The 27,411-nt window shown below is 42.5% G+C and overlaps 1 protein-coding gene across 15 annotated transcripts in view; it reads left to right on the forward strand.

The window, feature by feature from the left end:
* The window catches only part of CADPS (calcium dependent secretion activator), a 202,927-nt gene that overhangs the window by 129,261 nt on the left and 46,255 nt on the right, over positions 1–27,411 (forward strand). For 5 of the 15 annotated variants that reach the window (XM_074550477.1, XM_074550472.1, XM_074550478.1 and 2 more), the window contains 6 exons: positions 3,678–3,779; positions 4,608–4,671; positions 5,396–5,519; positions 17,967–18,073; positions 23,541–23,697; positions 24,669–24,810. In XM_074550477.1, coding sequence (XP_074406578.1) covers positions 3,678–3,779; positions 4,608–4,671; positions 5,396–5,519; positions 17,967–18,073; positions 23,541–23,697; positions 24,669–24,810 — 696 coding nt within the window. Of the gene's footprint in view, positions 1–3,677; positions 3,780–4,607; positions 4,672–5,395; positions 5,520–7,908; positions 7,978–8,835; positions 8,854–17,966; positions 18,074–23,540; positions 23,698–24,668; positions 24,811–27,411 lie in introns of all 15 variants that reach the window. The other 10 variants (XM_074550466.1, XM_074550467.1, XM_074550473.1 and 7 more) reach the window with 3 other exon arrangements.

Here is a 27,411-nt window from a genome sequence, read left to right on the forward strand (position 1 = left end):
AATTGGATGGAATTGTCTCCACACAGATGGAAACAGTAATGTTGTTTGTCCAACTGAATTCATAGGCCCAAACCCATTTCGTCCCTTGTGCATTTGTATATACCATGTACATCCAAAACTTCCGTTCCATCCTTTTGCTCTCCTCTCACTTATCACTGCTTCAGTGCAATAGTGATGTGGTTGTGGATTGTGTGTGAGAACATCAGTTTCTGCAGCTTAGAGAGATGCTGCTCGCTGGTGGAGTTGATGCTTCTGTACATGAGATTTAGATCAAATAGCTAGTATCAAAGTTGAGCTAGAGACCTTTGCTGAAAACAAAATTGCCAATAAGCATCAGAATGAGCTGTGCAGCTTGAGCTTCTCCTGGGGATTTTTTCAGCCCCATCAGCCATGTACCGAAATTGTTTAGAGCACAGAAGTGAATCTTAAATTACAGTGATGCTAAGCTATATACCCTTTGTGTTCTTGCAAAAGGGAAAATAAATATGTTCCCTCAGAAAGATTATATTTTCAAAGTATATTTGACTTGAATATTTAATTAGGTTTCAAAATTATCGAGCTAATAAATTAAGTGGAAGGCTTTGGGTAGTGTTTTTCCAGTTCTATCTATATCCTGCATTTGTCACTAATTAATGAGTTTCTAATGCTTCAGCTTCTGGGAAGATGAGCAACAAAGATTAACATAACTAGTAAATCCAAAGATGTGCAACTGGGTTATAGTATTTGAAATTTGACAAAAACATCGGAAGTATTATTATTTGTGACATGGCTCAAGATGGGGGATTGTGAGGAAAGCAAAGATGACAGAACTGGTGCTAACCACTGTGACAACAACTTGAAAAGCAGCCGACATGACATCTTTCCTATCATGCTGCCGAAAATGTCAACTTTGTGAAGGACAGTGAGAAAATGGTTTGCCGAAAATCTGAAAGGTAGATTCAAGAGATGCTCATCATGTCAGATGCAATATAGTCCACAGCTGGGTGAGAAAGGGAGTCCTTGCCATGGTGATGGCTCTCGCTTGGCAGGCCCTTCCAGACATCCACACTGCTCCAAAAATGGCTACAGCTGACCTGTAGATTGTCTCAAGTTTGCATGAGACGTGAGAGTGGCTTGTGCTTACACCCAGTGTGGAGGGACCGGTGGCCAGAGCCACTGGGTTTGTGTCCTCCTGGCTCACAGGAAAGGGGAAGCCCAAAGGATTAAGCTTTCATGTGTGTGTGTGTGTGTGTGTGTGTGTGTGTGTGTGTGTGTGTGTGTGTGTGTGTGTGACTTAGGGGTTTGGTTGGCATCCCTTCAGATGTTGTGACTTGGGCAAAAGCCACATTGGCCAGAGGTTTTCTCTCCAGAGCCCACCCTTTGTCTTTGTGTGGGTCAGTGATGCTTCCAGCCCAGCAGGACACACCTGGTGCCGTCAGCTCAGCCTGTGCTGGGTGTCCACCATGAGCTGTTACATGGTGAGTGCTCTGAGTGCAGTGAGAGGCTGAGATTCATGTGGGAGGCTGCGACCCAGCCCGAGCTGTCAGATCCTGCCATTAAATCTCACCAGTTGAGGTTATTGACCTAGCAAAGGGTGACACAATTTTCAGACCATTTCCAGTCCCACAGCAAATCACTGCCAGGGCAGGCAGCTTTTACTGCCTCGTTTGTCAGTGCTGATACAATTAACCCAGTGACACTCTGAGCTGTTGTGGGTACAGGGCAAGGACCAAATGCCAAAAGTCAAATGAGGCCTTCAACCCTGTGCCTTAATATATGGCATTTATTGTGGTCTGCCTTGAATTATCTCTCTCTGCCTGGGAGCAAACCAGGCACTGTGAGGTGCACAGCATTACAAAAGGCATGGACATCTCTATCTGAATATTAAATATTTTATGGAACTTTGGAATAAATTATATTAAGAATGTTAAGACATTAATTTTTGTTCAATATCTAATTTGGGTTTTTTTTGTGGCTTGCTCATTTTTTCAAAATAACTGGTACTAATTAGTTACTAATGAGACCAGATCCATACTTCCAAAATTGTTTATGAAATGTGTTCCCCAACTGAGACATTTTATCCAAGTTTCAGCCTAAATCTTTTTTTCCTGTTTTTTTCCTTAATACACAACTGAATTTGGCAAATAATCAAAGAAAGATTCTGATTAAATGCTGTTTAACTTTAAATACATGCCCTGGTATTCAAGTATTTTTCTGTGTCCATGCTGCAAGTTTTATTTAATGTATATTTAGCTTTAAAATTTTGCAGTAAATATCATCTACGGTTTGCAAGTTCCTCTTCCCAAATGTTTTAATGGTTTATTCACCTGTGTTGGAATATCAGAGTTCATATTTATGATATTAAGAGCTTAGTAAATGTAGGGTCGAGGAGAAGTGATTGCACAGATTTTATCGATTTTAATTTTTTATAGAGTTTTTTTTCTTTTTAAGTTTAGGGCCTTTGATTTTTTAAGAGGAAAATAAAGCCAACCAATTAACCCCTGACAGGAGGTTCATTAGAAGCTTTGTAATCCCTTGCCAAGTCTTTTGTAAAGCCAAACCAGTCTAGTACTGCGGATTTATGCAGCTTAAGCTGAACACTGGGGGAGGCCTTTAAGTAAGAACATTTGTTCAATTTTAAGATGTCTTACATTACCTCAAGATTGCCTGTGCCAGCAGAGTTGCCCAGGAGCAGACAAATGCTGAGACTTTGCTCTGCAGCGATGGAAGCAGAGCCAATGATTGTGTGCCTGGCCGATGCCTTTGGTGGATGGGTGGATCAGACTCGCTCCCTCCTCCTGCCTGGGATGCTCTGCATGGCAGGTTTTGCCGTGTGGGTGTGGGGGAGAAGGAGGGGATTGGGCGTGTTGGCACCAGCAGAGGTGCAGGACAGAATGGCACAGGGATCAGGGCATTATCCAGCCCCCAGGAAGAGCCTCAGCGGGGATTGTCTGCTCACTGTGCTCCGTGAAAGATGAGAAATGCCCCAAGGCAGCAGGACCTGGGTGTCTCACAACACACTCCTGTGCACTCCTCAAATAGAGGGGCATCAAGTAGTCTGAGAAAATTTGAGATAAATTGCATAATGTGTTCATTTTTATAAATTAAAATTAAACTACTGAAGAGGCATTGCATTTCCAATGCAAAATGCATGTCACTCTTCAGGCACTTTTCAGCGGAATATATTGAAGATGGTTCACTTCAAGAAACCTCTATAATGGGGTGATTCAGCAGCTAGGAAAGAGTGCAGAATTTTATATTCTGTTTATATCCATGTCATTGATATTCTTTTATACTGTGAATTGTGTTAAATTAGCAGCTGAATTTTTCTGAAGAAATTCAGACCCTATTTTGCCAGCAACCAGCTCAATCCTGACATGAGAGCTGGCACTGCACTCCCTGCATATACCAGTATTTTGAGAGAAATCTGCTTTTCCCAACTTCTTTAATAATAAAAATAAAGGGGTGGGGGGGTATCCACGTCTAGGTTATCACTGTGAGAGAAAATACTTGTCTATTTGTTTATTTTTGATACTTTGGCAGCGGTGCTGCTGCAGCCGCCCCTCTGTTGGCATGGCACATCCTCTGTCCTGGGTGTCACAGTTGCTGAGGGTCCTTTTGGAAAGGACAGTGTGCTGTGGGATGAGATCCCAGGGTGCTGAGGTGGAGTCTGAGTCATTGTGGCATTTCTTCTGCAGGCCTGACGGGATAGGAACGGTGACCGTGGACGAGAAAGAGCGTTTCGAAGAGATCAAGGAGCGGCTCCGGGTGCTGCTGGAGAATCAGATCACACATTTCAGGTAAAGGCACAGAGCCCAGGCTGAATGCGAGAAGAATGATTTCCTCACAGCTCCCTCCTATAAGCAGCAAAGCCAAAAGGCAGGTTTTGAATGCACACAGGAATTTTGCATAAGTGACACAGACCTACACAGGGCAGTGAAGCATGTTTATAGCTGCCGTGTGATTTTAAATATATATCCTTTAAAGGATATTTCAAACCATCTTGCTCCCATAGGCATGGTAAAGCTGTGGATTTTGTCTAAAATATAACAACAAAAAATCTCTTATCCTTATCCTCTTCTCTGTTCCTCTCTGCTCAGTTATAACCCATTTACCTTCTCCCTAGAGTTGACAGGCAGGGCTTTCTGCGGGGATGTCACAGTATGGAAAGATACCCCCCAAAAAAAGGGATGAATGGCCCCCAGCACACTGGGCAGGTCAGGCAGGCTGTGCATTTTCACACAGATGGGTGATGTGCATTACCTTGACTACACCCTGGTGCATTGTCAGGTCTCTAGCTGGAAATAAATGTCTCTTCCATAGGGTCTTTTTTTCCCCCATTTTTAGAAGAAGATGGTATTATCTCTCCAAGGAGATCTAAAAACTCTCCAGGTAACACCCAGATTTAAGAAACTGCTAAAACTCTCAGCTTATTACTAACCCATATTCTCTTTTGCTGCCTTAGTATACACCAACAAAGCCTTTCAGGAAGTTACCCTATAGAAAGACTGCTCATTCCAGGCAGAGACTAGAGAATTGCTTGGACAGACTTAGAAAGGTATCTTTATGGCTCAGGAAAGGTTTTCATGTGCACTTGGTCTAATGCTAAGATGATGTGCTTTTTCTAGGTACTGCTTCCCATTTGGCCGTCCAGAGGGTGCACTGAAAGCCACTCTGTCACTGCTGGAAAGGGTAAGCACAGAAACAGCAGAGAGTAATTAAAATTACCTGTTCTCATATATCCTTCTATCTCAAAAAGCTTGAGGAGCTGTTGGCTTTGCATAGGACATGTAATTAATGACATCTTACACTGAAATGTGGGGCTTAGGTGGGGTTGGTGTCTCCTGCCTCAGCTAAAAGGCAGATGTGTAACCTGACCACTAAGGGCACAATATTCTGTGTCTGTGTTGTCAGGTAAGGGTGAGGGGTCTGCCTGGCAAAGGTTCACATCACAGACCCTTGGCAGCAATTCCTGGCTGCTGCCTGGTGATATTCCCATCTTGAGGCAGACTTGTTCCCTCTGGATGTATAAAACCTGCTCACCATGATCCTCCTCCCCATCCCCACTCCAACATCCTTCCCACCTCTGCTAACCTACAGTGTGGCCAAGTCCAGACCCAAACCCAAGTCAGTCAGTGGTACTTGGGAAGGGCAAAACATTGCTTGGCACTGGGCAAGTTGTGACAGATCTTAATGTCATACTCTAAAAAATCAACACAGACTTCAGGGTGTAAATACAGAAGGGGAATAAAACAGTCCCACATCTTAGGCTGGCCAAGGTGACCTTGCAGTGAGTCCTGTGATTGTTCACATGCCCTGAGAGCCACACAGCACTAGCATAGGAATGGCTGTTTGTGCTGGGCTTGGAGAAAAGCAGTTCTGTGTGCCACAACAAATCAGATTTTCTTGTGTCAAGGTTCTGATGAAAGACATAGTTACTCCGGTCCCTCAAGAGGAGGTAAAAACAGTCATCCGTAAATGCTTGGAGCAAGCAGCTCTAGTCAATTATACTCGACTATCAGAGTATGCCAAAATTGAAGGTAAGGCTCTTTCTTTCTGAAATTAAAATTTTTCTTATGTTTCTAGGTGGCAACTTAGGTGGCTGGGAGCTCTTTAAAAAAAGCTCATTTGCTATTTACTCTCTTGTCGGTAAAGCTGTTGTGATTCAGAATCTTTTCTGTGGTGTTGGCTTCGGAAGCAGTTAAGAATGGAAGCTATGCAAATCATTTCTTTTTCTGGAAAGGAGAGAGGAAACAGTTAAAAAGAGCTGTAGCTTTTTTTTCCTTTGATCGTTAGTGCATTTGGCCAGTGGTGTAGTATTCAGACTCACGTCGTGGTTTTAAAAAACAAATTGAAAAATACTTGGGATGTCATCTTTACAGCTGAAGGTATACTGCAGCTAATTGCTTGTGACACTTCAGGAGACAAATGAAAAATAAAAGGCTGAAAAACTGTTTAATCTATGTTTAATCATTTGTAGCCAATTTAAAATGTCTTTTTTTCTGGGTGTGTTTCATTGTCTTTGCAGTTTGCATTGCAGTCATTGATCAGTGATCCCATACTTGCATCGGATTTCTTTCTTGTCACTCTGAATCTGGCAAAGCTGACATTTTTGACCTTTTAAGTTATGGGAGAATAATAACCAGTGACCAGAGACACATGTAGCCATCAAAAAGACATTTTAAAGTTTGCTGGAGGATATGTGTTACTGAAAGTCTATGATTCAGTCGTTCTTTATATGTTATCAGTTTATGTTGGTACTTTGTTGGCTGCTCTTCCCGACTTCAAACTCCCACCCAACTTTTTCCAAGTTCCCAATTACTAAAACCTGTGTGTTCCAGATGAATGGTATGTTCTGACTCTGGGTTTCTGTTATGTGTGGTGTGAAGCTTTCCCACAGCCAAGATTATTGTTGTATGCCTATAGGACAATATTGAGAGGAGAAAAAAAAACCCAAACTAAAACTGCCTCTGATTTGTTCTTTGTTCTTGTTTACATGAAAAATTGGGTTGTTATTATATGGCAAATTGTCCAGGTTCTGTACATGACATGTCCTCTCTTTTTCCATTTTTTTCTGTCTAATGATGCAAATTGTGTACCAGTGGTAATGAATTCATTGTTATGCATCCAGTGAGAAACACTTAAGAATTGGGCACTAAAAGGATGTTTATCAACTCTTGACTTGGTAATGAGTGACAAAAATAGAGAAGGAATGAAGGTTTCATAAGCACTGTATTATCAGGCAATTTATCCAAGTACTCAACTTCAGAGGATACTTTAATTGGTGTATTCTGTAAAATGCAATGTTTAAATATATTTGACAAGGATGGAGAAGGATTGAGAATCAAAAACAGCTTTTCTGTTGATGGATGCTTCTACCCAGGGCTGGCTCCCTTAGGTTCTCTGTATAAATATCACTAACTCGTTGGTAAGATTTGCTCTCTTCTTTCAGATAAATCTATGCAAAAACAAACTTTATGATCTGTAAGTAAAAATGCATTCATTTCCAAAGTAGAACAGTTAGTGTGTATTTTTCCTTTTGTGCCTCAATTCTTCTTGGTTGTGTTAATTATCTGCCCTCTCTTTTTGCACTGTGACTTTTAGGTCTGGGAATACTTTGAAGCAACAAACCTATTTTTTTTCCAGCTGCCTTTTCAGGGAAATAGTTCATTCCACACTATCTGCTCTCTTCTGCTTTTCTCCTCCTTTATCTGTGATTGGCCACAGCCACTTTTTGATGCTATTTCTACAAAAGTGGTTGTAACACCAATTTCCAAGCATGCTGGGATTGTTAATTTGAACAACCCAACATCCGCCAGCTGCATGCATCAGGTTTTCTCTCATGAGCATAGTCCACTGCATATTCAAATACTTCCTTAGAAGAGCAAATGACAAGTTTACCTTGGTGAGACACATTCCTGTTCACTGGACATAGCTTTGAAATCTTGCTTTTGGGTGACATTTGAATAGCCACGTATAAAACACTTTTGTCAGAAATGCAGAACCAAATCAGTGGCAGCAGTGCTTAAGGCTATGCTTATGAAGAAATACCTGTGAAAGCCTTAGATACTGAAGGCTGAAATCCTTAGTATCTTGGAGCCTTAAACCAATGAAAATCTATTTCCCTCTATTCATGATGTTTTGATCATTATATTCTTGCAAACAGTTCAGAGCAAACCTCTAGAGTCATGGTCACAGCCTCTCTTGTGACTCATGGGCATGCTGAATGGTTAATCCAGTAGATCTCAAATTTTAACCCTCCTTTTTATTTTTCTTTCTTTTTTTTTTTTCTTCTTTTTATCCTGTGTGTATCCCAAAATACTCTGTGGCTTTCCTTTTAACCTGATATGAAGTTTTCCTCTGACCTATAGCCTGTAACCTCTTTACCTCTGACCTAAGCCTCTTGCATGCCCAAATCCTCTTTTATAGGGAAAAAGAGAGAAATGTATGAGCATCCTGTCTTCTGCTTGGCCTCTCAAGTGATGGATTTAACCATTCGTGAGTACCTACCACCCTCCTCTCCATGCTGTCCTCACTTTCTCTGTTCTCATTACCTCAAGAAAGTCCAGATCCAAACCAACTCACTCTCCTTGCTTCAAGTCTTTTAGCATTGGCTTGTCTGTTGCTTCTGTCTGTGAAACCCAGTGTGAGAAGTCCAGTCACTTTCTATCAGCCTAAACCAGGTTAGACAATTAACCCATCTGTTTGTGACAAACTCAGACTGTCTGTAAGTTTTTTCAGTTCTTCTTTATGTCCGTGACCTGAATGCATTTTTACTTTGCTTCTGTGTAACCCCAGTTTGTAAAGTGCTTGTCACTGGTACACAATCAAAAGGTAGCAGCTACATTGTGGAGAAGTGAGCTAGAGGTCAGATAAAGGACACTTGGAAAAAGCCATCCCTTTGCCTGCGTACAAAATCTTTACCCAATCCTGTGTATAAGATGGTGTAAGGCTGTCCTTTCTCTGTACATCAGATCTGAATGTCTCCTGTCTGTTAGCTCTCAGCGAAAGGATGCACTCTACTTGCTCTCCTCCTCGATTTTTTTACTCACTCCTTTGCACCGAGCTCTGGAGGGGACACCCCGACCCTGCTGTCACTCGGAGACCCCCTCTGTGTCCTCAGAGCTCTCCCTCTCTGGTTTTCTATTTGTGCAGCGTTTTCTCTCCATGAAAGGAGCTTCCTTTGGTAACCCCACGCTTGGGGGGCGGGGGGCGAGACGGGGCGACTTTTCTTTTTTTCAAATGTCATATATCACGCATAACTGGGGGGCTGTGCGGTCCACTTGCTCATTAATCCTGCATATCTGTTCTTGTTTCTCTCTTTTCTCTCCTTGTTGCTTTCTCTCTTTCATATAGAGAATCAAAAGGACGCAGGTGAACAATTGTATATGCATTATAAATTGTTAGGACTGTTGAGTTATATTTATTTTGTTTTCTATTTTCATAGCTCCTTAAGATATGTACTCCTTCAGGCTGAAAATGGAGATGCATTGATACTTAAGGAGTTAATTTGTGCTGTCTACATAATCTCCTTTTCCTCCTTTCATAGAATAGAGTGTAGATTAAAAATACCCTGTAGAGATGTAGTGCCTTCTTAGGAGACAGTTGTAGAGGAGAATCTAGTCTTTGTAAAGAGAAGGTTTCTTGTTTTTCTAAAGAACTGCAGCTCATTTTGGGTGAAAAAATGTTGGTGATTTGGCCATTAATTTTCCACACCTAACAAGCACATTTATAAGTAAACTAACGTTCATTTTTGGTTTTCATACCTTCTGTTTTCTGCCCTGATGGGAGGACTGGGTTTTTCTTTATTTCTTTATTTCTATTTATTTGTTAATGTGTAACAAACAATCTGGTGGGACAGAAGTCGTGTTTGTCTCTCGTTTATAACCTGTGGTGACATGTAACAAGGCAAAGGCTCAGCTCAAGTGCACATCTCTGCAAAAGGGATGGTGGAGCTCTGCAGCCCCTCTTCTCGTTTCTGTTGTATCCCAGAGTCCTAGTTCCAAAGTCCTTGAAACTTGAACTGTTCATTTCTTTTTGTGAGTAGATTGTTCTGTTTTGTGGGGAAAAAGAAAGGATCTGGTTGATTTCAGCTCTATTTGCACAGGGAAATTGCTTTAGAAGAGCACTACAAGAGGTTGGGGCAGGCTCTGACTTCCCCAGACTCCTCACTCAAATTTGGCCCATAATCTATTGCCTCATAGTAAAATGAATTGTAAATAACAAGCAATATTTAGAAAATGCAGACTAATTTTTTCTTACATTTATGAAAGGTGCAAATAAACAAAAGTAAATAGAACAGTCCCAATTATTGCCATTAACTGTAAAAATCAGAGTGAGCACAGGCAGTTGTGCATTAAGCACAGTAACTGCATGGAGCATCGTGCTTGTTGCAACAACCTCTCACATGCCTGCAGTTTAGAAGTTCAGAGTGACATTCCCATGGCCCAGCTTGTTTAAAAATAACCTGTTTCTTCCCAATGCTTGGAGCAAATAGAAGGGCACAGGGAGATGTGACTCCACTGCTTTGCGCCCACAAATCTCCCTTGGTTTTAAATAAAAAAATTTCAGGCAAGGTCAGCAGGACTCACTTGAAAATGGTTCCTCAGCTTAAGTGAAGTCAAAAGTGACTGGGGTTTGGCCTGACTTTTTTATTTTGCCAGAAGCAAGAATAAAAATAATACCCTGAAAACAACTTCTTAAACACACAAGTGTTACCCTTTAGTTCTCCTTTCTCCTGAGAAATGTGTAGTCTCTTCTCTTGCATTAAAATATTGAAATAGAACATTAAACAGGGAATTGTGCTAAAAGAATTTAAAATAAATTACTTTAATTATTAATCAGACAAAGCTACAAACATTCAGATTAATAATTGTAACCTTTTAATAAGTGTTTGTTTATGTAGGTCAGAAATACATAATTATTTTAGAAAATAATAACTTCTCCATCCCTTATGCACATGAGCACAAGTGCCACTTTGCACTGGTGGAGTTGGGTACGGGCAGCTTCAGAGGTGGTGCCAGCCAAGGCAGAGTTGTCAGTTTGACAATTGATTTTGTTTGGTGTAAGACTGGGGAGGGAGTTCAGTTTTCAGGCTGAAAAATTCTCATATTGCAATTTAGGTTTGGTCTCTGTAAGGAGAGGTTTCTCGTGGTGCTGAGTTGGTGCACAGAGATGAGCAGTGAAGGAGACAGATCTCACCTCGGTGCTTAGTGCCAGGGTGTGGGTGGCAGAGCAGTGGAACATCTCATGGAAAATAGCTGGAGAGCAGAGGGACCTACTGAAGTCCTATTGCTCTGTCCCCAAGGCAAATTGAGCTATCCAAAAATACCAGGTTTCTGCTTGTCCAGCAGCAGCTCCATCCCCTGTGCAGGGAAGGAGTCTCCCAAGGCACCACACCTCACCGTGCTGCAGGGCTGCACACACTGTCCTGGCACACACACTGTGTGGCACCCCCTGTGTTCCCTGGGTGGGCTCCTGGGCAAGCTCAGCCTCACTTGAAAGCACACCCAGTGGTGATGCCAGGTGGCTGTGAAGCTGGAACCCGCTCAGTTCAGGGGTTAGTGCTGCCCACGGGGCACTGAGGGGCAGCTGCAGTGCCTGTTCAGAGGCAGACATCCCCCAGGTGCCTGTGTCAGGCTGGGTGCCCCATAGGAGAGGGGCTGAGCAGGGCAGCTTGGGCTGCACCAGCCCGAGCTGGCAGCAGCCATGGAGCATCTTGGTGGTGCACTGGCCCCAGCAGGCGTGACAAACGTCCTGCACTGAGGCAGCAGGTGCAGGAGAGTTTGGTTTCAGACTAGAGCAGCACAGCAGGTTGTGAAGGAGCAGTGGCATTTTCCAAGGCAGTCATACTGGCCCTTGTCACAGCCCCATGCTCACTTTACGTCACTCGCCTTCCCTATTTCTGGATCTCAGCCTGGGAAGCTCTGTGCACGTATCTGGAGCTCAACTGAGGAGCTGAGCTGCCTGTCAGTTGACCAGGTCCTGTGTGATCTGTCAGCCCAGCCCCTGCTAGCCAATCACTCCAGAATCTGTGATAAATCACAAAGCTTAGAAAGTAAAAAAAAAATTACATTGTTTGAGTAAATAAAAATGTAAAATATATGAAAATATCAATCTTTGTGTGCAGGAGTGGAGGCTGAAGTCATTAATAAACCCTATACTTTCACTCAGGCATAACTATAACCTCTATCCATGTGTGCTGAAATGCTGCTTTATTTGTTTCATTCCTTGAAGTGGCACTGGGCTGTGTTTAACAAAGAATCGTTATGCAGCTTTCAGGATTTCCTCTTGACTTTTCAAAGGCAGTGTCTAAAGCAGTAGAAAGTTATTGCAAGAGCTTCAGAAATGCAGAGATCTGCATTCTGACATTTTCTTTCTATGGGTCTCCCACAAACTGTGGGAGCAACTTGCTGCCTGGGGCATGAGACACAATTCAGATAGGCACAAATTCTTCCCTAGGCTCAATAATCATTACAAAATCAGGAGAACAGTTCTCTCTTCAGTATGTTGAGGTTTTGAGGTGAAATGGCATCTCTTTCTGAATTTCAAAAAAAAAATCTGTTATTTTTTCTTTCCTTTAAAATAAACCATCTTAAATTTTGAGAGAAAAAATACCATCACTGAAATCCCTTTCAGATGCACACAAATTAATTTCATGAGTATAATAAAAGGCTGCCCTGCCTTGTCTGTGGCTAAGTCCATTATGCTTTATAGTTGTCTTGAAAACAGCAGCTTTTTGTATCATTTTGATTATTGGCTCACAAATGAATACACACATAACACTTGGATGCTAAAGCCTTTGGCAAGGGTCATATACTTTTAATTATTATGAGGAAATAATTGAATCAGTGGCTATGCTTCTAAAAAATATGAAAAGTCAATAATATTCTTCTTCTATTGCAAGTGTAATTCTTAATGTTGCTGATGATTTAGTAACCCATGTAGCAGAAATCACAGTGCTGAGGTAGAAATACGTAGTTTGAAAATTTTCCAGTCTGTAAAGAGCCATACAAAATGAATTGTGTGCAATATCTATACCAATGTAGCACAGATTTATCAATATACCTGTTATTGCAGGCTGAAGATCACTGCAAGCACAAACACCGAATTCTTCAAGTAATTGAGCTTCTGCAAGTATTTATGTGCCAGTATAATGCAGAAGCATAAAAACCTTTAGAAGAGTTTGTCCAGGAAAGCACTTTGTCAGGCAGTAAGAATTTGCTCCTGATTTCAGTGAGAAAGGTGTTTAAATCTTACTCCTCTGACACACATGAGCAGCAAGTACAAAACCATTTCTGATACTAAACTGGGCTGTAGTGAGGGATCAGAGAGGAAAAGGACAGGGAAAAATGAAAAGCCAAAGTGAAACAAAACCTGCCACACGCTGCAGCTGATCACAAGCAAGTGCATTAAAACCCATCCAGCCTCACACATCTCCCTTGCACTGAGTGGGAGCTGAGCCACCCCTGAAAGGGACCTCACATGTCACCTCTGAGACCTGGACCTAGAGAAGTGTGTGAGCTCTAGTGCCTCATAGTGCATGGCTGTCACAACCCCATTTCTGTTTAAATTCACAGAGGTAATTATTCCCTTCCCTTAGCCAGACCTTAATCTTTTAAATTTTCATGCGATAAAGAGACAACAAAGAAAAGCATGAGTTGGGGCACAGGGTGTTCAGTGCCCACAGGAACAGAGAGAACTCTTCCCCTCCTTCACCTCCAGGTGGTTCTGCAGCCGTCATGCAAGAGCCTTGAATTTGGGTCTGAAAAACTAAAATGTGTGAAAAGAGCTGAATATTTGTGCAGATTGGGCCAGATTAGAATTATATCAAGAGTTTGTTGCTTAGCCTGCTCCAGTGCCTTGTGGGAGCTTGTTTCCAAGAGTGGGGGGATGCCAGGAGCAGGCTAAGGTGCTGGAGGGGTCTCTCACAGGCCCCCCAGAGAAGTGAGAGCCACCCTGGGGCACTGTGCTGACAACTGCACAGCGGGAGCCTCCTCCAAGCTGTTCTGTACGCGCTGCACCAGCGACTCGTGAAGATGCTGCTGCATCTCTTGCCTTTTCCTCCTCCTCTTTCTCTATTAATGACTTTTCCCTAGGACAGAAAACACTTGTGCTAATCAGGCCCGTTCAACACTCTGGAGTCTGGATGTCTGTGAAGCCTAGGAGCTATTTTTGGATGGGTAGCTGTTAGGGATGCAGGGGCTGGACTCCACATTTAAGGATGCTTGAGGGCTGCAGTGCTGACGTGTGCAATGGGGTGAAACTCAGATTCCTTTCACCTTGGCTTTGGCACTCTTGGGAAGAGCTCTCTCTCTTTGACACCCCCAACTTTGCCACCCAACAGACTCCCCTGGTTCCCACCCTGTGGTTGTCAGACATGGGCGGGAGAAGATGTGCAATTCCCTCTCCCCACCATCCCTTCCCATCCAGGGACCTTGGCACAAACTGATCTCCATAGGAATGGGCAGTAAAATACTCTTCCTACATTTTCATGTCAAGCTCAGGGGCAATCAGTGAGTAGTCAAATTGAATTCTTGCTTATGTTTTAAAGCAGAGTGAAAGTCATTAGGCCAATGCCCAAAAAAGCAGTTATTTTTGTCACTTGAGGCTGAGAGGTTTGTTTCTGGGGATAAAGTCACCCTTGGTAAATGTTGAACAAAGATCAGGATTACTCCAGAGATGAATGAATAGATTTGCTTTTCCTGTTGTAAGAAAACAAGGAAAAGAAAGAAAGAAAGACAGTAGCTTGAATCTGAGAGTCTGAATTAATCATTACACAGCTTAGAAGACTAAAAATGAGTGTGTGTGAGTGTGTGTGTGCATGTGTGTGCATTGTATGTGATTTTATGTATGTGTGTGTGTATGTATGTGTATCTATCCCTGTGTATGGAGAGGGGCACCAACCTAACTCACACTCCTTAATGGTTTACTCGAATATTCTTTATTATACTTTGATAAGTGTTGCAGTTCTGTGAGAAATAAAAGCAATCAGAAATCTCCTTTACACAAGCCAACTGATTTTTTTTTTCCCCCACTGGAAAATGCAAGCAAAATGGCAAGGACTTTTGGCAATAGAATGTCCAGATAAATATGCCAGATTCCTTGCAAATGGCATGATTAAAAATAGTCACAATGCTGCTAAAAACTGTTATTAAAAGGAATAGAAACTATTGTGTTAATATATTCACAGCATATAATTTATTCTCTGGGTGTATGTAAAAGGAAAGGCTATTTTCTTTGAATTTTTCCTATGCTGATATTGTAAACTATATGACAGATGGGTCAAGTCCTGATTGCAGTATTCTAACATTTGGAATAGCAAGTAACATATTTGATAGAGCTGGCAAGTTTTTATATATGATTCAACCCAGAATATAAAAGCCACTAGAATTCCAAGTTGAAAATAATTAAATGAGCTGGAAACGATCAGGAACCACACATTTTTAAGTGACAGATTTTTTTACATGTTTAAATTGCACAAGAATATTTTATAGCTCCCTTTAACCAACAGTGACGTTTAATTCTAAAATGTGTAATTGATATTTGCAAAGCAATTAATTCCTATGGCTCATTATTCTATTGCTAAACGTGCCTAAGCATTGGGGAGCCGACTTCAAGTTGTGGTTTTTAGTTCACCTTTTCTGAATTCCAGAGTTTTAACTGAATTAACCCATCTCAGTCTCCTGGTGTGACTGCACTAAGTGTGGTTTCATACTTGCATTGAATTTTTAGCTTTCTGATTGCACGGTGCTGTAGGACGTTCGAATCTGCTGACTTCTAGAATACATGTTGTCAAATGGTGTCATTACCGTGTAATACCCCAAATACCGATAAGCAAAAACCCAGCAGCTTATTCCATTTGTATTTGATCATTTCTGCTTACGTTCCTTTTGAAACTCCCATCTTTTTTGTCACTGTTTATGAAGTCATTTGTCTCTTTACTTTTGGCGTCTCTCTCTCCGTCACGCACCACCAGCCCGTCCGCCCAAGCCGAAGCCGCCGGCTGGGCCACCATCATCTCCTCAAACGCAGACTAACATGATAGATCATATGCTCAAAGGCATGGCCAAACAGCCGCCAAGTACTGTAATAGTCTTCCTTTCTTTTATTCAGTGGTTTCCTAGTCTAGCAGCCGCTCGTGTAGCCGTAGAAAGCTAGTCCTCATATGCAGCTTGGTACATACAAAACACCTAGCGCGACGTGGTAGGCTTTAGAGATCTAGAGGTAGCATTTATTTCAAAATGTCCACATTTTTTTGTCTAGCAATGTCTGACATATGCAACATTTTCAAATATCAACGTCAGCACAAAATAACATTGTTGTTGCATAACATTTTGCATGGAAACTATAAATATGTATGAGCTTTACATGATGTTGGATGAAATGTTTGATAAGTATATCGTATACGTTTCATGTAACTGTCAGTGCTCCAGCTATCTTAGCAGAATATTCTGATGTATAGTAACTTAACCAGGGAAATATTTAAAATAAGAAGGAAAAAAATTAAGATTGACATCTGCTGGCTGCCAAAGTTATATAAGCATCAATATTTTCTTTAAAGACAGCATCTTTGAGCAGTTGTTCTTATTAACACTTTTGTCTTTTAGTTATATTTGAGAGCAGATCAATGTTGCAAATGAGAATGGGCCTGATGCTGCACTGATCAATGGAAAAGCTTCCCATTGGCTTTGGAGGTGCAGAAACAACCAGATCTTACTGAGGGACCTGTCTTTGGGCTCCTTTTGCAAAACGAAATGCTTTCTACTTCTAGTAGCCATTGAGGTGCTGGATAGTGTAGGACAGAGACTGGGGAGTTAACCAGAAGCTTTCCAATTTCAGTATTTTCTCAGTAAATTATATTAAAGGGAACCTCGATTTTGTTTTGTTTTGTTTTGCTTTGCTTTGTTTGTTTCCAATAATGCAAGAAAAAGCAGCAAAACTGGAGAAGAAACACCCAAGGCCCTTGTCTGTGCCATAAGTCAGTAAAACTATAGAGTTCATTTGCATGGTGCTTTACCATCCCTCAGCCAAGCTAAGCCCCTACAGGGCCAGACTACAGCTTGCTGAGCTCCTCCAAAAACCAGCCACATTTGGGACTGTCCTGAAACTTATGGCTTTCCTTTTCATGGGAACTGTGTAACCTGTAAACAGGCATTCAGGGAAAACTAGGGACTGGCAAGACTTTGGTGGGGAGAATGAAGTCCTGTAAGCTCCCTGAGCCTTCAGCAAGGCAGTGGTTTCTCCCTGGGTTATCCAGTCCAGCAGAACAGGCCGCCTTGTGCAACCTCAAGCTTCTGCCCCACCAGCAAACAAGACCGAACACTAGGAAAAAAAACCAGAGTGTGTGGAAGGCTGGAGTGAGATGCCCTGTGAGTACTTGGCCTGTTGGCAAATGGATCCCAAGGGGCAGATCTCCAACTCCACTCCTGCTCCAAACAACCATCCCAGGGAGAGTTTGCCCACCCCAGGGCACTGAGCTGCCCTTTGATACCATGGAGAGGCCAAAACACCTATGGATGCAGAGGTATGGAGTGGCTGTGTAGTGAAATGCCTCTCTTTGCCCTTGCTGCTCAGGAGAGCTGGGACTGGGAGCTGGGTGTGAGCCAGAGAGACATGTCTGTGGTCAGCTCTGTGGAAGCTGTCCTGCAGGGAAATTGTGGCTATTTTCTTTTCCTCTACGTTATTTCTAATGAAATGCTTTAAATGTTCCGTATTGTTAGCACCTCATATTTTTAATATGTTATTAATAATATGAATTACCTGGAAGAATATAATTTAATTATTTTTTAGAGTTTTCAGAAAACACTGCAAAAGGACTCAAAATAGGTAAACACCAAGCTCCAGGATTTAAACTCTTTGGTTTGTTTTGCGGGGTTTTTGTTTTAAAGTTGTGTCTCTTTTCCCATATAAATCTTACCCATGACTGTGGGATTTACCACTTTTCACTCCGTCCAGCATGCATAATTCCTGACCCTTGTGGAGTTAAATCCTGGAGCAAGACAGACCTGCGAGTTTTGCTTTTAGAAGCAGGTGACATTTAAATTGCTCGAGTCTGACAATTTATTACAAGTGCAGACAGATTTGTTTGAATTGATCTTCTTAAAAGAATTTTTAAATTATATAGATATGATTCCTATAATAGCATCATCTAGATTGAAGGATACATATTGTTCATACATTAGTGGCCAGATGCTGTCTTTAGGGAATGTGATGTTCTTATTTGAGCTAATAAAGTGCCACCATAAAGCAAACCAACTCTGACAGTATTGTGAAATTTGGAGCTGGAGCACTGTATTTTCATAGTATAATAACGAATGTGGCTTTCTGGTTTGCTCAGTACTAATTATATAAGCATTTAACATATGCATGAAAAGATCTTTTAAGCTGCAGAATATTATGGGATTTTTTTTTAACCTCTAAAATAACTCACTGTTCGTCTAGCTTTTCACCCTGCCTTCCTTTTAACTTGAGTTCTTGTACTACAGAGAATGTAGGCCGGTTAGTCACACCAGCTAAAAAGTTAGAAGACACAATACGTCTGGCAGAGTTGGTAATTGAAGTCCTACAGCAAAACGAAGAGCACCACGCAGAGGTGAGCAGTGTCCCCGGTGAGGTCGTGTCCCCACAGGTCTCCCACAGGATCCGGTGGGGGCTTTGTATATTTGTGTGATGTCTGCCCAGCTGGTGCTGGTTATCTTTTTTAAAAGCTGGAAGTACACTGGAGTACGATGGAGGCAAGGTGCATTTCAGGAGGAATGTGTTTGCAGAGGGGAGGGAGGGCTAAAGGGTGAATTAACTGAGTTGTGCTCTCCTTGATGTCAGTCTGCAGCCTTTCTGACAGGGCCAGTCTGGCCAAAATATTCACCACCAACTACCTGCAAGAGCAAGCCCATCCACTTTCCAGAAAGGTTGTATTTCCAAATCCTGAGCTGTGCTGTGTGCCCCCAGCCAGCATGAGCGGGGTCCCTGCCGCAGCTGCTGCTCCTGCTGTCCGGAGGGAGCAAGGAAAACTGCAACAAAACAGAGCCATTCTCCTTTCTGCCCCTTTCTGAGAATCCAGGTTGTTTCCAGGGATCCCCCTGGGCCTCTCCAGTACATGATTAACTCACCTGGTTTCCTGTTGGCCTCTTCTGCCTTGGTTTATTGGTAATACCTCAATGACTAGTCACAGAGGTTAGGATGAACTATGCTCTGTTACTCATTGTCTGGGTTATCTAAAGCCTAATACAACCACTCCTAACTCTTTGAAGCACCTTAACAGAAAGATTTGTGTATTAAAACCACTGAAACCATGTCATAGTCAGATATACAAAAATCGTGAGGCTTGATCCTGGAAACATTTGGTCCCACAGGCAGCTGGCATGGCTGGCTGTAGTCCGGCTCGCAGCACGTCAGGACATTTCTCCCTGAGCAGGTGATGTTGCATACCCATGTAAGTATTTGCAGGATTGAACCTTGAGTTCTCTGTAAATCTGGTGCTCTTGAATGCGTATTGAAAAGTTAATAATTTTAAAATTCGGAGTGAACAGTTATTGTTTATGACTGTAGGTATTGTTGCACTCTTTCACTATTTTCTCTTTTCCTTCCCATTGGTATATATATAGATATACTCACAGTATGTTTCATTAAGAGCATTTGATAAATAATTTCACAATCACCTAAAAATCATTCCAGTGTGTATTAAATATGCAGTATAGTTTTACTTATTGATAATACACAGCAATCCACAAAACCCAACTAACGCCTGATTACATATTTAAATTTCCTCCCTGTTTTTCTACTGTTCATTCAATCTTGGATGATCCTGGCAGGGGAAAGAGGTATGTGACTAAACCGAATGAAACGAGTCACTCCTGTCATATTCCGTGCATGCCCTCTCAGTGCCATGTTTCCTACTGGGATTTTACCCTGGTTGCCCTCGCTTCCGTAACTTTGACCGAGGAATGTAACAGCAACTTTGGGTCGGCTGCTGGCAGAGCTGGTGGCCTGACACAGGAGGGTAAATGTGGCATAGCAGTCCAGTCCATGCATGCAGCAATGGGTATATTTTACGAGCGCTGCAGTTACATCCCAACACAACCCTACCTGCCTGGACTCGCTCCTCAGCCTGTTGTTACCTGTCGTTTGCATTCACCCCACCTCTAGTACACTGTGGTGGAGATGGACTAAGTACTACACGAGTGCCTAGAATGGTAGTGGTCTTCCTCTGGTTTTGTCTGTATGTGCCTTGTACTGGATATACAGTATTTATATGTAGAGAGAGAATATATGGGGTGAAGAGTGAAATAAACCTCCTTTTTACTAAAGCAAGGGGTGCTTGAGAGCACTATGCTTGTGCAAAAACTGTTCTATTCCACTCCTCACCAGCACAGGCTGGATGTACAACCAGCTGGGAAGGAGCTGTTTTTTAAAACACAGCTTATTTTGAAAAGAGGAAGCAGTTGCAGGACCAGTCACGATCAGCCAGCCATGCTGCCAGGATCCTCACATGATGAGGAAGGCTCAGAACTGTTCTCCAGCATCTTTTGTGTCACAAGGTTTTGATTAGAGACAGAAGGTTAATGCCAAGACAGATAGGAGGCATCCCCATCCCTTGTTCTGAACGGGGACTTGGAAGCATGAAATCCATCTCTCTCCAGAAGCCCAGCACACTCTCAGTGCATTTTGAATCCCTGTCCTGAGGGTGGCTGTGGCATTTCAGCAGTGCACAGGCAGCTGGCCAGCTCTCTGCACACTTTGAATTGCACCCAGGGAAGGGAGAGAAGAGGCTGGGTGGTTTATCACTGATTTTTATTATGTGTTGTAGCTACATTATACTGTCACTGTGCAATGAGCGTTGCTGAGGTATTACACTTTATTTTTCCCCCTGTATAATTCCAGGTGACTTTTTTTATATGTTGTCACTCACCTGGAGAAGGCTTGACCTGTGAGGTGTGACTCTTTGGTCTACTTCGGTTATTCAGTAGAAAATTGCACTGCTTACTGCAGAAATGCCTTACTTAACTGAAAAGCAATAGTTTTTGCAATTAACATATGCCCCTTTTTTCCCCATGTGGACATCCAGGCAGACTCCCTAATGAAAATGTAGAAAATAATACTCAGAGCATGTTCAAAAACCATTACAAGAGGAGTATCGTGTTTAGTCAGTCGGGTTTGTCTTACCCATGAGAGGGAAGCAACACAGCACAGGCAGAAATAGCAGAATCTGTGTGCCTATGTCTGTAATCTGGGAGCAGGAGGTCTCTGGCATTCTATCATCTCTCCCATCAGATGTCTCCTAGCTCCCTTTCCCTTCCTCTGGATGACTGATGAGAAATGCCAGGGGCAATGCCATTCACCTGTTTTTAAATTTGTGTTTTCTCTCTCTATGTATACATATGTGTATATGTATATATGTATCTTAACTCCTTGAGGTCATACATATATACATGTGTATCCATGTGTAAAATATACAGTAATAGGTGTGTTTGGCTAGAAAGCACACTTTTTACCCCTTTACATTATTATTTAAGCAAAGCAGGTAAGTAGATGGTAAATAAATGAAATTTTACCATCTTGAAAAAGGTTTTCTAAGTATGGTGTTACCAATCCTACTTACAGAAATTAGGGAGGAGGTTGAGGATCCTGACAGAAGTTTGAGAATTACGGAGTTAAAATTTGACTTTTCAAGCAAAAGGAAAACTGCTACTGATTTGGGCATAATTTTTTTCCACCAATGATCATATGCTTTTCTTTTTTTAAAATAGCTCTTTTTTTCCTTTTTCATGAAAGCAGGTTCTTATTGCAGGACTCTGAAGTGTTTATATTGGGATTTGTTGCAGAAAATGTTCTTTGGCCTCCCCTCTTTTCCCTTCCCCCCAAATGCCGGTTGCCATCGTAGGGGTCACTCCATGCCCGCAGACCCAGGGCAGTGTTGGGTGGGTGCCAGCATGGCAGGCTCTGGGCAGGCAGAGGCACAGCCAGAGAAACCACATGAGAGCAAGGACAGCTCCCACAGCCCCCCTGAAAACCACAGCCAGGCCTTGCTGAGACAAGAGGACCCTGCACAGCCCCACTGCTCAGCAGGGCTCCTTTCCCACCCACCTTCGTGAGCAGGTTGGAGCACACCTGCCTCTTGATGGTTTTGGTTCTTCCATGGTCTCTCAGAGATTTGATGCCTCCCAGCATGGCCCTCACCGCCATCCAGCCCTGTGCCTGGCTGGACACCAGCACCAAAGGTGGAGAAGTGCTGAAGAGCACTGCCCCACACCTCAGCCCCACACAGGCTCCCTCACCTTGGTTTGACTTTCCCAGAGTGACAGCTCTGCAGGCACCCAGGGCCACTGTCACCACTACCACTGTACCCTGAGCATCCCCAAGCAGGAGATGCTGCAGCAGAGCTGGGCAGCTTCCTCCATGGGCCTGAAGCTGAGGACAGCCTGCAGACAAAGGACTCTGCTGTAGCCACCTTGTCCCCATGCCATGACCACTGGGACACTCACCTGCTGGTGTTGCTGCTTCAGGCATGGGCAGACACTGAAGCTGTGCCTTCATCTTCACCCCCATTGTAAGGCAGGCCCAACATTAAGATTAGTTTAAGGGTCATGTGGTTATTTTGGTTCTTTGTTTTACATCTTGGATGTGCTCTGGGAAGAGAATGCTGAGTACAGTGCCCAATCTATCCATGCCTTCACATCCATTTTGTATCAACTCATGGAATAACAGCAGGGCAGTGTCAGTCTGCTTTATATTTTAAAGGATTGAAGGAGTGGAAATAGTTCCAAAGACCCCCTGCCACTATCACTGGCAGCTGAGAAGCTGAGCCAAAACAGGAAAAATTATGGCAGTAACTTGTTTTGGAGGTGCTGTTCCCTCTCCATGACCAGGTGCACCAGTAGCTGGAATTGTGCTGTGCACATCAGTGAATCAGAACTGAGCCCTGAGTGAAAGCCCATTCTGCTTATTCATGTCTGCTAAAACATGCAAAAAATGCCCCTCCCTGACTGGCAATTCCTCTTCAAACTGATTCCTCCATTCCCAATGCCTTCAGTTTCATCTCCACTCTTGTGCTCAAGCTAAAGGTTTCTTTTTCTTGCCAAGTGCCGCAAAGCTGTTCCTGAGCTCCTTTAAGTCACTGAGTAATTTCCTATCACTTCCAAATGACAGCACATGGTCCTGTGGACAGCTCTTCTCATATTGCATGTTCCCAGCCAGAAGTGACTACTGAACACGCATGCATGCATTTGCAGCATTCACATCTGAGCCATGTATGATGTGAATGCCACCTCAGAGAGCCCGCACAGCGAATTTTAAGGACCCATGTGCATGAGAATGAGTTACCTCACTGATACTTTTTGGTTTTCAAGTTTAGACATATGTTTTTCCTGCCTCTGTGAAAATATAGGCTTGCTGTAGATTTTTTTTTTTTTTTACCTTGGCATGTTGATAGTAGAGCTTTGTAATGGGTTCCTAATCAGCAGCATCATGAAGGTGGTAGTGTTAGATAATGATGTAAAATGAACAGTGCTGTAATAACTTTTACTGGTAATGTTTGAAATATCTTGAAAACAGGGTGTGAATGATTTAGGGCAGAGTTTAATGTCTCAGGCTTCTAGTTTTTCAAGACAAACGCAAGTATTGAATCCAAGTAGAATTTAAGGTATTGAAAAACACGTCAGAAAACCCACAAGCACAGTGAAGAAACTCCCAAATTTCTGTACTTTAGAAATAAGAATTAGTTGATTTTTTTTTCCTGATAATTAGCATCATTAATGAAGTCATTTATTGTAAATTGAACAGATGAAACCTTCTCTGCTATGTTACAGCTGCATGCCTTTACAGTGGAGCTCTGAAGAGACCCTCTACAAGAAAGCTTTGTGTTAGAACAGCGGTGCCTAATTCTGTGATTAGCACTGCCCGTGCAGGCTAGCACTCAAAGCACTGTTCTCTTTACAATAAAGATAGTTTCCATGAGATGCTTTTTTTTTTTTTTTTTTTTAAGATTTGTGGCCTAACATCTTTCCCTGCGCTTTATTAGAACTAATACACATCTTTATTATCTTTTTCTGCCAACTCTGAAGGCCTTTGCTTGGTGGTCAGACCTGATGGTAGAGCACGCGGAGACGTTCCTGTCGCTGTTTGCGGTGGATATGGACGCAGCGCTAGAGGTGCAGCCCCCAGACACCTGGGACAGCTTCCCGCTCTTTCAGCTCATTAACGATTCCCTCCGTAGTGACTGTATGTATTCTGCATTCTGATCATTCCCTTTCCAGTGGGCTGCTCAGGTTACTGATCATGCTTTCAGCCTCTTCTTGCTGCACTGAGAACTGAGATGGGTGGAGATTTACAGATTTACAAACTCCTTTAGCACCAGCTTTTATTGCATTGCTACTAGAAAAAAGCACACCCCTTAAATCACTGAAGTCAAAGGTGGGAAGTTGAATTTTATTTTGCTTCATCTTCTCAAGTCTCTTGGTAATGGCTGCCTGATAAGCAGGGAATTAGGTACCCTATATCTGTCATTAAATGTGTGTATTGTTTTAAACGTGTGTACTGCATTTATTTAGCATGGAGTAAGCCAGTCCTTGCTTTAAGATTTTATTGAAGGAAGGAATATACTAGAATAAACGGAAGCAGAAGTAGTTCAGAAGAATAGTGCTTTGTGAAATAAGACAATTCTCCAAAGCACTTGGGCCCATGCTTTCAAAACCCATGTTTTGAATTTGGCACTTTCCTGGGTAGTCCAAACCTCCCTGGGGAGCTGGTGGCAAAATTGGCATTGCCTTAGCTAGGTCCTAGACCAGGACCCCAGCTAGCTTTCTAAGACTATGTGAAAAAAGCCAGGGACTCATCCTTAGAAAGCAAGCTCCAGCATCATGGTACTGAGCAACCAAAGAAGAAATTATTTTCCCACCTGCTAAAGCCATAATGTTTGCCATGCTGCGTTTCTTACACTGGTTTTATTCACAGGAAGTGATAATGTATTTGTAAGTTTGACATTAATAGAAAAGAAGGTTCATTGTCTGTTTATTTGTTTGGAGTTAGAAGTCATTCCTGCTGTCTGTGTCATGAACTCTGGCTCCTGTTATGTTCTTGAAGTTTTCCTGTTCACTGACAAATTCATTGTTTGATGAAGTGCCATGCTGTTGTTTGTTACAGAGGTTGTAGTAACAGTAGTGCCTTACTATACTTTTATTTATCTATTCTAGATAATTTGTGCAATGGAAAATTCCACAAACACCTCCAAGACCTGTTTGCTCCACTTGTTGTTAGATATGTCGATCTGATGGAGTCCTCAATTGCACAGTCAATTCACAGGGGCTTTGAGCGGGAGTCATGGGAGCCAGTAAAGTAAGGAAACCTCCTTTGATACAATCGGAATTTGGGTGCAAATGGATGGAGATTCATATAGAGGTGAATTAGCAAACGTTAGACTGGACATGCAGAAAATGCTTTAAAAGTTCTAGTTTAATGCTGTAAATAGGAGGCCTGATCTCTTCAGGATTTTCAGGTTAATGAGGGAAATGGTATTGGCTTTTTGAAATGCATCGCTGCCTCAGTTTGAACCGTGTACCTTTGAACAGGGAAGCATGAAAATGGGAAAACCTTCTTAACTGCCATGGCTTTTTGGAACCCATTCTAAAAGGCCTTTTCCAATGCTGCTTTTGAACTCACATAGCTCCTTTTCAGAACAAAAAAATCTCGCTTCACTGTGTTCAGTTCCAGCCCTATAACCCCTGTGAGTCATTGCTGTATTTATTCTCAACACTCATTTTTTCCACCCACCCTGTGGGGGGGATACTGCAGTGTGCGCCTCTGGCATCAGCCCCATGGCTGGTGGCTGCACATGTCCCCATGTCCAGGGCAGCTCTGCCAGTCCCAGCTCCTCTGCCTGTAGGATTAGACGTGCAGAAACCAAAGTGAAACATGGGCAAGATGACTCAAGCATAATGATTTCTTACATTTGGAAAGCTAGGAGTTTACCAGCAAGAAACTGGGAGCCTGAGAAAAACCCAAATTGAACTCAAGAGCTGGTGAATGATAAAAATGTGACATGTGCTTTGGATTACTGTTGTTGTTTCACAGGTTTTGAAGCATTGCTGAACCCTGTCATGCTTGCTCTATAAAGCCAAGTCAGATCCTACAAATGGAAATAGCTAACTTTTCCTTCTAATAAAGATACTAAAAGAGAAAGATGGACCCTTTGCAAGTGACATGAGTCTGGCAGTGCCTCAGACCATTAACTGGGACCAGGTGACCTCTGGAGAGACTCTTTTCCTTGCTTTTTTTGTCATTCTCTGAGGAAAGTGAAATGGCACCGCACTCTCAGAGGTTGCTGTATAAAAGAACGTGTGGTCTTTCAGGGCTTTTCACACCAAATATGTTCCGTTTACAAGGAAAAGAGATTTTGTTCAGCAGCCAGCCTCCCATATGCAACCTGGAGTCTGAGTACCCAGGTTTTTTCCTTTCTTTCTTGTGCATCCTCAGCATCCGTAAGGATTCTGCCTGCCAAATCTCGGGCTTTTTCTTGACACCTGATCATCCCCTCTGTTTTGAGTGGGGTTAAGTGGCTGGCATTCAGGAGCCTCTCTCACTTTCCATTTGCTGTCTTTGGTCTGCAGGCTAACAGGATTAAAGATCCTAAAAAATCTTGTTTCAAATAAGCAGATGTGACCCAGAAAACATACAAGAAATAGATCTTTCGAGTAGGAGAATGCCATTTTTACAGCCACTCCTTCAAGCAGAATTGCACTTCGAAGTTAGCATTAACTTCAGTTTCAGAGCTCTGCTTTAGTAAAAAATATGTATTTCCTTGTCTGTTATGAAACAGAGGCAGTTAACTCTGTGTACCTGTCCACCTGGGTCAAGCATTCAATAAACAAATCATTCTGTTTTTTTTTTTCTTTTATCAGAACCTGTCATCTTTTTGCTTGTTAATGACTTCAAGGAGTTAACTATAGATGTCCATAAGTACTTGGATGTGCTGCTTGCCTGTCAAAATGCTTTGTCCCTGGGTATGCCAGCATCTATCATTTCCAAGTTATCTCTGATAGTTATAAAAGATCTTTTCTTAGTTCTCTTGTGATGGTTATTCCCTTCTGGAGTTCTAGTTACAGTGTGCTTTGAGCATTGCATCTCCCACCAAAAGCCCAGGATGGACTCTTTCTCTTATAGACTTGGGTATATAAAAGATTTCTTCCAGCAGGAAAGTGGGTGCTTTCCATGAGAAGCTTCTGTCCATCTGGTGAAAAGATGCACCATGGTTTTTTTTTCACGTGTTGATATTTTGTTCTTATGTCTCGCACACAAAAGTGTGAGTTGCAAAGCTGGCTCAACGTGATGTGGCCCGGTGAAGGGAGGCACCAGTGAGTGCCAGAGGGTGGCACATACAGTGCAAAGGAAAAAAGGAGTGTCATTCTTAGGATCTTATGACATTTTTCATGTGCTGTTCAGAACTAAATGTTAAGGCATCTTCATCTTTGCCTCCTGGGCAGACCACCTGCTCCTCTTTGTCTGATCGACAGGGAACTTGCAGAAAAATTCAGGTTAGAGACTTATTCTGTTTGACTTGCCCTCCTGTATCTACTCTCTTCTCACCCCACATATCCATACTGTAGCACAGTTGAATTTGTGGCCATGGATTCTCAAATAGTTCGGAGCAGCCAATTCCCAACCAAATTGTGACCTTCTATTGACACCTCTCCAGCAGAGCTTTTTTGGAAATCGGGAACACTGCAGAATGTTCTTCCACAGCTTTCCTCTACTTTGGAGATAGACCTTCAAGTTGGCCAGCAAAGACAGATCATCAAAGCTGGCCGTTCTACCAGGTTTCTTGTTGTCCTGGATCTCTACAGTGCATTATGAGAAGGAAATCTCATTATCTCCTCTTAACCAAGAAATTATTCCACAACACAGAATCTTTTGAAAGGGTTTCTCTGTACTTGTGTTTGC

Source organism: Zonotrichia albicollis, chromosome 12, assembly GCF_047830755.1.
Source record: "Zonotrichia albicollis isolate bZonAlb1 chromosome 12, bZonAlb1.hap1, whole genome shotgun sequence".
NCBI lineage: Eukaryota > Metazoa > Chordata > Aves > Passeriformes > Passerellidae > Zonotrichia > Zonotrichia albicollis.